This window comes from Hyperolius riggenbachi, chromosome 5, assembly GCF_040937935.1.
Source record: "Hyperolius riggenbachi isolate aHypRig1 chromosome 5, aHypRig1.pri, whole genome shotgun sequence".
Classification (NCBI taxonomy): domain Eukaryota; kingdom Metazoa; phylum Chordata; class Amphibia; order Anura; family Hyperoliidae; genus Hyperolius; species Hyperolius riggenbachi.
Window position 1 is genome coordinate 369,287,673 of NC_090650.1, and position 12,027 is coordinate 369,299,699.

The 12,027-nt window shown below is 49.7% G+C and overlaps 1 protein-coding gene across 1 annotated transcript; it reads right to left on the reverse strand.

Moving 5' to 3' along the window:
* Positions 1-4,136: 4,136 nt before the first annotated feature.
* Positions 4,137-5,622, reverse strand: LOC137517800 (uncharacterized). Its single transcript, XM_068234848.1, has 2 exons — positions 5,543-5,622; positions 4,137-5,322 (listed from the first exon to the last, which is right to left on the reverse strand). The coding sequence occupies exon 2, from the start codon at positions 5,085-5,087 to the stop codon at positions 4,275-4,277; it is 813 nt and encodes a 270-aa protein (XP_068090949.1). The 5' UTR covers positions 5,088-5,322; positions 5,543-5,622; the 3' UTR covers positions 4,137-4,274.
* Positions 5,623-12,027: the final 6,405 nt, after the last annotated feature.

Consider the following 12,027-nt stretch of genomic DNA (forward strand, 5'->3'; position numbering starts at 1 on the left):
GATAGACATGTGTATGTACAGTGCCTAGCACACAGATAACTATGCTGTGTTCCTTTTTTTCTTTCTCTGCCTGAAAGAGTTAAATATCAGGTATGTAAGTGGCTGACTCAGTCCTGACTCAGGAAGTGACTACAGTGTGACCCTCACTGATAAGAAATTCCCCCTTTTTACCTCTTTCTTGCTCTCAGAAGCCATTTTCTGCTAGGAAAGTGTTTTATAGTTGGAATTTCTTATCAGTGAGGGTCACACTGTAGTCACTTCCTATCTGAGTCAGGACTGAGTCAGCCACTTACATACCTGATATTTAACTCTTTCAGGCAGAGAAAGAAAAAAAGGTACACAGCATAGTTATCTGTGTGCTAGACACTGTACATACACATGTCTATCTCATTATGTCACATTTCAGTTGTGGTATCCTTTAATGAGAGAGGAATATAATCTGCAGATACTGGGATTCATACCAGCGAGCGCAGTCAGATTTTGGAGTGAGAACACGATATCTGTGAAGGGTTAGGAGAAAAAAAAAGTGAATGGAAAAAACATCTCAGAAAAAAGCACTGCCCTTTTTTTAAAGGAAACCTGAGACCAGGCAATAGAAAAAAATATATACACACCTGGGGCTTCCTCCTGCCCCCTTCAGGCAGATCACTCCCTCGCCATCCTCCTGCGCCTCCTGGATCCTCCGCTATTCAGCCCTGTAAGGCCCCGTTCACACTTGCGGTTTTGCAAAAACCGCACCGGATGTCCGGACCGCACCGGAGCCGGATCGGACCTGAACCGTACGGTTCCTGTCCGGATACGGTCCGGATCCGGTCCGGTTGCATACGGTTTCCGTGCGGTATGAACACGGTTCCGGTCCGGATCCGGATTCTTAAAGAGATAACAACCTGTATAAATACCTGGGGTTCTGGGAGGTCAGCAGAAGCTCTGGGGTCATTGTTGGAGACAGCTGGACGTGTGGAGACCATCCTTGGATACAGAGACAGCAGTTGGGACCATGGATCCAGTCATTTTTTACGCTTATTACCTGGGAATTCTCTCCTTCCTGTTGTTTACCTACTACTATGTGGGGAGAAGGCGTGCTCCTCGCAGGAGATGGTGGGTGCACCCTCTACTAGCCAGGAGGCAGAGGAAGGGAGAGTTCCAGGCCCTCTACCGGGACCTCAGACGACACCCACAGAAGTTCTACAGCTACACTCGGATGTCTATTCCCCTGTAAGTATATAGGCCTAAATACACCAACCCCCACCATTCCTAAACACCCCACCCTCACCCCCACAACACCTCATCCCTGTATACCTAGCTAAACACACCACCCTGACCCCCACACCCCTGTATACCTAGCTATACACTACACCCCCACCCTCCACAACACTCCCAAACCTCTGTAAACACACCTCCCACATCCTCCACCCAACACCTTGTCCCACAACATACTTTACAGCTTCTTCCTTTCCATCTCCTGACAGGTTTGATACCCTTTTGGAGATGGTGAAGGATGACCTTAGGAAGAAGGATACCACGTTCAGGAGAGCAGTCACACCACAAGAACAACTACTCATCACACTGAGGTATGTAAAAACAAATTTTTTTATTGCAAAAACAACCACTTTCCAACATGGAAACATTCTTCCAACATGGAAGACAAAAAAAATAACATATCTATGGTATAGCCCGGTCAGTTTTAAGGAACACCAACCACCAACTTTGTGCTGGAAGAGTTGTAGGGCATAGCTGCCCAAGTGTCTTTCGGGGACACCAGGCCCTAATAAATTGAAGTGCTTCAAAAACCTAACCACTGGCACAGGACCCTCTGAGCCATGGATGAAGGACACAGGTCAGTGAAAAGGCTAGGCCTCTCACCGACCAGTGTAGGTGTCCTTCATCCATGGTTTCAAGGGTCTTGTGCAAGTGGTTAGGAACAAGAACAAAGTGAGGAGCAAGAGGAACCGATGGCAGAGGTGCATGACTACAGGTGCAGTGCAACAGGCACAAGGTTGTGACCCAGGTAGTGTCTTTCGGGGACACCAGGCCCTAAAATTGAAGTGCTTCAAAAACCTAACCACTGGCACATGACCCTCTGAGCCATGGATGAAGGACACAGGTCAGTGAAAAGGCTAGGCCTCTCACCGACCAGTCAAGGTGTCCTTCATCCATGGCTCCAAGGGTCTTGTGCAAGTGGTTAGGAACAAGAACAAAGTGAGGAGCAAGAGGAACCGATGGCAGAGGAGCAGGACTACAGGTGCAGTGCAACAGGCACAAGGTTGTGACCCAGGTAGTGTCTTTCGGGGACACCAGGCCCTAAAATTGAAGTGCTTTAAAAACCTAACCACTGGCACAGGACCCTCTGAGCCATGGGTGAAGGACACAGGTCAGTGAAAAGGCTAGGCCTCTCACCGACCAGTCAAGGTGTCCTTCATCCATGGTTCAAAGGGTCTTGTGCAAGTGGTTAGGAACAAGAACAAAGTGAGGAGCAAGAGGAACCGATGGCAGAGGAGCAGGACTACAGGTGCAGTGCAACAGGCACAAGGTTGTGACCCAGGTAGTGTCTTTCGGGGACACCAGGCCCTAAAATTGAAGTGCTTTAAAAACCTAACCACTGGCACATGACCCTCTGAGCCATGGATGAAGGACACAGGTCAGTGAAAAGGCTAGGCCTCTCACCGACCAGTCAAGGTGTCCTTCATCCATGGTTCAAAGGGTCTTGTGCAAGTGGTTAGGAACAAGAACAAAGTGAGGAGCAAGAGGAACCGATGGCAGAGGTGCATGACTACAGGTGCAGTGCAACAGGCACAAGGTTGTGACCCAGGTAGTGTCTTTCGGGGACACCAGGCCCTAAAATTGAAGTGCTTCAAAAACCTAACCACTGGCACATGACCCTCTGAGCCATGGATGAAGGACACAGGTCAGTGAAAAGGCTAGGCCTCTCACCGACCAGTCAAGGTGTCCTTCATCCATGGCTCCAAGGGTCTTGTGCAAGTGGTTAGGAACAAGAACAAAGTGAGGAGCAAGAGGAACCGATGGCAGAGGAGCAGGACTACAGGTGCAGTGCAACAGGCACAAGGTTGTGACCCAGGTAGTGTCTTTCGGGGACACCAGGCCCTAAAATTGAAGTGCTTTAAAAACCTAACCACTGGCACAGGACCCTCTGAGCCATGGGTGAAGGACACAGGTCAGTGAAAAGGCTAGGCCTCTCACCGACCAGTCAAGGTGTCCTTCATCCATGGTTCAAAGGGTCTTGTGCAAGTGGTTAGGAACAAGAACAAAGTGAGGAGCAAGAGGAACCGATGGCAGAGGAGCAGGACTACAGGTGCAGTGCAACAGGCACAAGGTTGTGACCCAGGTAGTGTCTTTCGGGGACACCAGGCCCTAAAATTGAAGTGCTTTAAAAACCTAACCACTGGCACAGGACCCTCTGAGCCATGGGTGAAGGACACAGGTCAGTGAAAAGGCTAGGCCTCTCACCGACCAGTCAAGGTGTCCTTCATCCATGGCTCCAAGGGTCTTATGCAAGTGATTAGGATCAACAAAGTAAGGAACAAGAGGAATCAAAGGCACAGGTGCAGGACTACAGGTGCAGTGCAACAGGCACAAGGTTGTGACCCAGGTAGTGTCTTTCGGGGACACCAGGCCCTAAATTATTAGTGCTTCTAAAACCTAACCACTGGCACAGGACCCTCTGAGCCATGGATGAAGGACACAGGTCAGTGAAAAGGCTAGGCCTCTCACCGACCAGTCAAGGTGTCCTTCACCCATGGCTCCAAGGGTCTTGTGCAAGTGATTAGGATCAACAAAGTAAGGAACAAGAGGAATCAAAGGCACAGGTGCAGGACTACAGGTGCAGTGCAACAGGCACAAGGTTGTGACCCAGGTAGTGTCTTTCGGGGACACCAGGCCCTAAATTATTAGTGCTTCTAAAACCTAACCACTGGCACAGGACCCTCTGAGCCATGGATGAAGGACACAGGTCAGTGAAAAGGCTAGGCCTCTCACCGACCAGTGAAGGTGTCCTTCACCCATGGCTCCAAGGGTCTTGTGCAAGTGATTAGGATCAACAAAGTAAGGAACAAGAGGAATCAAAGGCACAGGTGCAGGACTACAGGTGCAGTGCAACAGGCACAAGGTTGTGACCCAGGTAGTGTCTTTCGGGGACACCAGGCCCTAAAGTTCAAGTCCAGCAAAACCAAAAGTTAAAAAGCCCTGTGATGGTATCCTTCCTCCGAGGATCGGAGGTATTCAGAGGAGCATGTCCAGGAACAATTTGACTTTTTTTTTCAAATTGTATCGGCACCACTACTCGAAAAGGTGGGAGTTGCTGCCTGGAAATCTGGACTCTCTTGGGTGCTGGTCGTGGATGAGCTGGACCCTGACAGCGGTGGCCCATATTGACTGCCTCTGTAGCCGGAGTACATCTGTGATGATTGCCAGGTGGGCACTGCTGTTGGTTGTGGGGGTCTAAAAATTGGTGGTTGCAATAATGGCGTGTCCATGTGCTGTTTAATCACCTCCAGCAAATTGGAATGGCACGCCATCAGGTTTTGGGAAGGCACCTTTTCCAGATATGGTATTAGAGACATCACAGTGTGAAAACACGGGTGTGACTGCAATTTCAGTAGTTCCTTGCTTTGTTGATGCATTTGCTGCATCATGTTCTGCAGCTGGCCCACCGACTGATGATGCTGCGCACGCAGTTGGTCGATTTCTCCTCTGTGCATCTCATGCATCATTTTAAGCTCGTCCCTGTAGTGCCCATGTACAGCGTCGAGCTCACATTGCAGTGAAGTGATGTGGGACTTGTACTGCTCCATGATATGGCCCCTGTCCTCATCTTGCAACTGCCGGGTTATGAGAGTTTGGTGGCTCTGAAGAATCCCGAGAAGTCCGGAGACAGCCCCGGACATCTCAGACTCTGTCTCTCTCCTTGTTGGGGGGAGGGTACCTCGACGCCTCACTGGTGTGGTGGTCCTCACTGGTGGTGTGGCAGCATCTTCCCGTCCTCTGGCCTGTGTCGGGGTTGCCCTGCGCGCTGGTTGTGCTGCAGTCTCTCGGTGCTCCTCACTTTGTTCTTGTTCCCCTGGAGCTTCCATAGCGGTCGATTGTGGAGGTTCAGCTTCTTCCACACTCGGTCCTGCAACCTCAACATCCAAGCTCTCTTCTGCCAAGTCATCATCAAAGGAGATAGTTGGGATTAAGGACTCCCTCCTCCTACTCCTCTCCTCGGGGCAATAGGTTACATCGGCGACGTCATCATCCACCAAGCTCTCCTCACTGCTGAACCGTGCCTCCTGGGTCGGTTCCTCTTGCTCCAAATTGTCTTCAGTCCTGTAGATAAAAACAATATTTATTGGTGTGCCAAACAGCATGTGGCGTCAATTCACAGAGCTAGCAAACACTAGCAATCACTTTATCAACCGTTTCTACCCAACATTTGATAAAGCTTGTGAGAAAAGTTCGCTAGCCATGGGAATTGAGGCCATAGCAATACATGGCCGAAGTCATGGTAAATGAGCTCTCAGTTCCTGCCCACAGTAGTGGTACTTACAGTCTAGGTTCCAGGCTTGCATTGATGAAAGACAATTGCTTGGCAAATTGGTAGTCTTTTTGTCGCCTTCCCCCGCCACTGCCACTTCGTTCGGCAAGTTTTTTCTTCCGTAGCCATTTCACATATGCATCCCGTATATTGCGCCACCTTGTCTTGTACCTTTCTCCTGTAACGACATGAAAAATTGATTTCGATTATTTCTCTTGTAGGTACATCGCAACTGGACAAACATATACATCGCTACATGTCACATTTCGTATTGGGAAGAGCACGGTGGCAGGCATCGTCGTGAGGACTTCGAGGATCCTTTGGACGCGACTGAGGGCCAGATACATGCCTGTGCCGGACACCACGAAATGGGAGGAGATCGCCCAGGGCTTCTGGACCGAGTGCAAGTTTCCTAATTGTGTTGGCGCACTGGATGGGAAACACATCCGGATTCAGAAACCCGTGGGGAGTGGCAGCCATTATTTCAACTATAAAAAATACTTCAGCATTGTTCTAATGGCAGTGGCAGATGCGGACTACAAGTTTGTGTACGTGGATGTGGGGTCGTACGGTAGTTCCAATGACTCTGGAATTTTCCAGCGTACGACCCTTTGCCGGCTGATGGAGGAAGGCAGACTGCGTCTCCCCCGTGACAGACCCTGGCCTGGGACAAGGGCACCGGCCTACCCCTATGTGTTTGTGGGGGACGAGGCCTTCGCCCTGTCCGACCATGTAATGCGTCCGTACCCAGACAGGGGACTTGATGCCAGCCAGCTACACTTCAATGCTCGGTTGAGCCGTGCAAGGAGAATGGTGGAGTGCACATTTGGGATCCTGGTGTCAAAGTGGAGGGTGTTCCACACGCCCATGCTGCTGAAACCGGGCAACGCAGTTGTCGTGGTGAAGGCAGCATGCATCCTCCACAACTTTGTGCGGCAGGAGGAAAGAGAGACTCCGGAACCCCCGAATGTGCTTCCACTAATGCCCCTGCGGAGGTATGCAACCAGGCCAAGGGTAGTGTCACTGCGGAACAGGGACCAACTGAGACTTTATTTTACCACACCACCTGGACGAGGGTGAATGTTTAAATGTATTAATTTTTTACAATAAATTGATGTATAATAATTGGTCATTGTGTATGTTTTATGTGCACAGGTGGGGTACATCGCAGGTGGGTGGGATACATCACAGGTGGGTGGGATACAGCACAGGTGGGTGGGATACAGCACAGGTGGGTGGGATACAGCACAGGTGGGTGGGATACAGCACAGGTGGGGTACAGGTGGGTGGGATACATCACAGGTGGGTGGGATACATCACAGGTGGGATAAATCACAGGTGGGATACATCACAGGTGGGGTACATCACAGGTGGGGTACATCACAGGTGGGGTACAGGTGGGTGTGATACATCACAGGTGGGTGGGATACAGCACAGGTGGGATACATCACAGGTGGGATACATCACAGGTGGGATACATCACAGGTGGGATACATCACAGGTGGGTGGGATACAGCACAGGTGGGGTACAGGTGGGTGGGATACATCACAGGTGGGATACATCACAGGTGGGGTACAGGTGGGTGTGATACATCACAGGTGGGTGGGATACAGCACAGGTGGGTGGGATACAGCACAGGTGGGTGGGATACAGCACAGGTGGGTGGGATACAGCACAGGTGGGTGGGATACAGCACAGGTGGGGTACAGGTGGGTGTGATACATCACAGGTGGGTGGGATACAGCACAGGTGGGATACATCACAGGTGGGATACATCACAGGTGGGATACATCACAGGTGGGGTACAGGTGGGTGGGATACATCACAGGTGGGTGGGATACAGCACAGGTGGGGTACAGGTGGGTGGGATACATCACAGGTGGGATACATCACAGGTGGGGTACAGGTGGGTGTGATACAGCACAGGTGGGTGGGATACAGCACAGGTGGGTGGGATACAGCACAGGTGGGTGGGATACAGCACAGGTGGGGTACAGGTGGGTGGGATACATCACAGGTGGGTGGGATACAGCACAGGTGGGATACATCACAGGTGGGATACATCACAGGTGGGATACATCACAGGTGGGATACATCACAGGTGGGGTACAGGTGGGTGGGCCACGGGTGGGTGGGCAACACGTGGGTGACACAAATCCATAGCAAAAGTTGAATACATCACAAGCTTAAACCACAAGCCCCCCCAAAAAAACTTCTAGTCAACATACCCTCTGTGCCTTGCTGTCTCTTGCTCAAGTTCTCAAAGTCCTCCACATACAGCTTGGCAATTTTTTTCCACAGGCCTCTGCATTTTTTGATGTTGCTGTGGTCCGCATCCCCCTTGTCCCACAGGGCTGGTACCTGCTGCACCTGTAGGATGAGGTCTTCTGATGTGTAGGGCCTCACCCCCTCGCTATCAGACAGATCCTGCTCCATATTGCTGCCAAAGAGCTCCAGCATGAAGTCACTGCTGCTCCACTCTGTGAACGCTGGTGCCATGTGGTCCCCATCCAAAATGGCCACCATACCATAGAGTCTGCATAGGAAGTGTGGTACAACATCCGGTTTTTATAGCCAGTGTGTTGTGCGCTCTCCGGTTCTCATTGGTTTCCATTGGCCGGATGCAACATTCCGGCTCCGGTCCGGATACGTCAGCCGGACCAGCCGGACCAAAAAATAGCGCATGTTGGAACGGACGCCGGAGTCCGGATCCGGTCCGGCTCCGGTCCGGACGAAACGGACGCATGTGAACGGTCGCATAGACTTTCATTGCTATGCCGTGCGTCCGTTTCGTCCGGTCCGCATGCGGTCCGGCTCCGGCACGGCTCCGGCACGGCGATTCCGGATAGCAGCCGCTAATGTGAACCGGGCCTAATTCTTCTAGTTGAGGCGTCCCATTACCAGGAACCTTCTGTGCCTGTGCAGTACTTCTGCAGGCGCAGAAGACTCCCAGTGACAGGAGCATGATGGGGGGAGCGCGCAGCCGAACTGTGCATGCTCCAACTGGCCCCGTCTGAAGGTATTACAGGGCCGAATAGCGGGGTATCCAGGTGGCATGGGAGGAAGGCGAGGGAGCAATCAGCCTGAACGGGGTTGGAGAAAGGCCCAGGTATGTATATTTTGTTTTCTATCCCCGTCTCATGTACACTTTAAGCTCATTTCTAACTTACTAGTACTAGTGTATTATGTCCCCCTTTCCCACCTCCCTAATATCTAGATCAAAGAGCCCTTTTTCCACTGCTAAATCATGTTTTGCAGTTATTTTTCAAACATGATTTTCCATGCGTTATCTAAATGACAATTTGCAGTTGAAACTACATAACTCTCTCTGGTAAGCAATTACAGGCCATAAAACACCTGTGTGGCTTAGAACACTTGTGAGAGGAGGGAACAGATGCAAATGTGTCGCGGTCCATCGGACGTCACTACTTCCTCCTTCTGGGTTTGAAGGAGGAAGTAGCAGTGTCACGTGGACCGCGAGTGGAATGCATTGGCTATAGGTGGCGGCCTAGGTCAGTTAGCCCCCACCCCACCAGTAGGGCTTGCACCTGTGCAGCAGTACAGAGCTGCTCGTGCACGGAGGAAAAAGTCATGCATATACCACTCTGTGCTACTGCATGGCTGCGCTTGTACACAGAATGGAGTGCGGCCGCAAGCACAATATTCAACATCAATGTCGAATAATATCAGAGGGTCGCAGCAGAGGAAAGGGAGGAAGATTCAGAAAAGCCCCTGCGCTATCCAGACGCTTACCTCTATTGACTCATTTCTTTAGGCTTCCCACGCATGCGCAGAAGACCTAGACTGGTCGCCTCTGAGCCAGTTACCAGGGCTGATCTTGGTTGTACGGCAGACCACAGGAGGACGGTGAGGGACTCACACGTGTTTATGCTGCTGGAGGAAGCCGCGGGTAAGTATCTATTCTTATTTCTTGAGTTTTGATACACGAAGGGCCGGATTTACCATAAAGCACGGTAGGCACGTGCCTACAGGCGCCTTCTGATGGAGAGGCGGCTCTCTCCTTCATTCGCTATTCAGAGTCCTGATCAAAGCGTAAATGAGACGTTAATCATCCGGCTGCCCCTTCAGGGCAACTGTAGCAACCTAATATGAAGGTTCCTCTGGCTACCTAATACGAAAGGGTACCTATAGCTACCTATGATGGGCAAGGGAAGTAAAGGAGAAGTGACAGCAGAGCTATCCAGCACAATTGTGGTGCGGCGGGGGTTTGTAGGTTCATGGAGGGTGATGTAAATCCGGGCCTGGTGCATTTTAACCTTTTAAACCAACCTAACACTATGGGATTCCAGGTACTGTAAAAAAAAAACATTTAGGATCAGGACTACCGATGCAAATATTGATCTCATCAATTTTATTTGCACTTAAAGAGAACCCGAGGTGGGTTTGAAGAATATTATCTGCATACAGAGGCTGGATCTGCCTATACAGCCCAGCCTCTGTTGCTATCCCAAACCCCCCTAAGCTCCCCCTGCACTCTGCAATCCCTTATAAATCACAGCCACGCTGCTGACAAACAGCTTGTCAGAGCTAGCTGTGTTTATCTCTATAGTGTCAGTCTGCTGCTCTCCCTGCCTCCTGCAGAACTCCAGTCCCCGCCTGCATCCCTTCCCTCCCTGCTGATTGGAGGGAAGGGATGGGGGCAGGGACCGGAGCTATGCAGGAGGCGGGGGAGCAGCTGAGACTGACACTACAGATGTAAACACAGCCTCAAAGCATTGCTGTGATTTATGAGGGATTGCAGAGTGCAGGGGGACCTTAGGGGGGTTTGGGATAGCAACAGAGGCTGGGCTGTATAGGCAGATCCAACCTCTGTATGCAGATAACATTCTTTAAACACACCTCGGGTTCTCTTTAAAGAGAAACCGTGACCAAGAATTGAACTTTATCCCAATCAGTAGCTGATACCCCCTTTTTCATGAGAAATCTATTCCTTTTCACAAACAGGCCATCATGGGGCGCTGTATGATATTGTGGTGAAACCCTTCCCACAAGAAACTGAGGACTGTGGTACTCCTGGCAGTTTCCTGTCTGTGAACATTGTTGCATTGTGGGAAATAGCTGTTTACAGCTGTTTCCAACTGCTAAAAAAGCATGCAGCAGCTACATCACCTGCCAGCAGTAAAAATGTCACCATGTGATAAATGTCAGAATGTAAATCAAGGATTTAAAAGATTTTACAATGGCCAAACACTGACTAAAACATTTATACATAATTATTGTAAAAATTAAGCACTTTTTTTATTACATTATTTTCACTGGAGTTCCTCTTTAAAGCTTGTTAAAAATTAGACGAATAAGGTATACTGTATGTGTGTCAATATCCTAAGTGCGGAACCCTCAGGATGTTTCTCGGGCCTTTCCTCAGTTCTCTCTCCTCTCTCCTCAGCCTGTTTTAACCTCTGCACTGAGGGGTGAACACAACTAATTTCTTTACAGCAGTGATTAAGATAATAAGAGAACATTGTTTCCATGCCAGCCGCAGAGCGGAGGGCTTCCTTGAAAATAAACACCGGAGAGGAAATCTGAAGAAAACCGAGAGGCATTTTCTCTGATCTCAGGCTTCTCAGGGGTCGCGTGTGAAAGTTGACTCCTCTCTCAACATGGCCGACAGCATAAAAGAGACATGAGGTCACAGGGCAGGAAACCAAAAAAAAAAAAGAGAAAGAAGAGGTGTTATTCACTAGAAAAGATGACATTAATATAGGAGTAATATTTGAAATTAAAACATATTGGGGCTGATTCACAACTGGTGTCACACAAATGATCTCACCTTGACCATAAGGAAAGATCATTCATAAGGGAAACAGAGAGGGAGGTAAAACAGATAAGTTGAGACAGACAATAAGTCACACCCTAGCAGGGGCGTGGCAATAGTCATAGAAGCTGCTATGGGGCCCTGGAGCAGAGGGGGCCCGGTGGTACATGATGTATTACACTATTCATTTTCTTGCGTTCCTCTACCCTCTATCAGATTATTTCAATGACGTTGCCCCAACACACCGATTTTCCAAACGATTACGTAGCTTGAAAACTGCATGTGAAAGTGACATGATGTGTGGATGCTCTCTAGAACAATGTTGTTTGAATGACTTGAACCTACTGGCCGACTGCACAATATCTGCCCAATAGTCATCTGAATTGATCAGCAAGTTGGATTGGGCAGAATACCAGATATTGATTGCTCGTTCATCTACATTTTTTATGATTGTCATTTATAATCTGTAGTTCATCTGTCATTTCAAACGACTTTTACCTAATGTTTGTACAAGGCTTTAGCTCCACCAAGGGCCAATTCGCATGTCTGGCTGCTTGCAGCTCGTGGCCAAATACTTTTCTGCTAGTTGCAGAAAAGGATTGGACAGCATTTGCCGTCAATTCATCCTTGTGTCACGTTTGAGCCCAGGAGGAAAGACCATAACACCAGAAACTACATGTAGCGTCCGGGAAAATGAGATAGACCATGGCGCCTGACTAA

Excerpts from the sequence above, each read along its gene's own strand:
- LOC137517800 (XM_068234848.1), bottom strand. The coding sequence starts at position 5,087 with ATGGAAGCTCCAGGGGAACAAGAACAAAGTGAGGAGCACCGAGAGACT.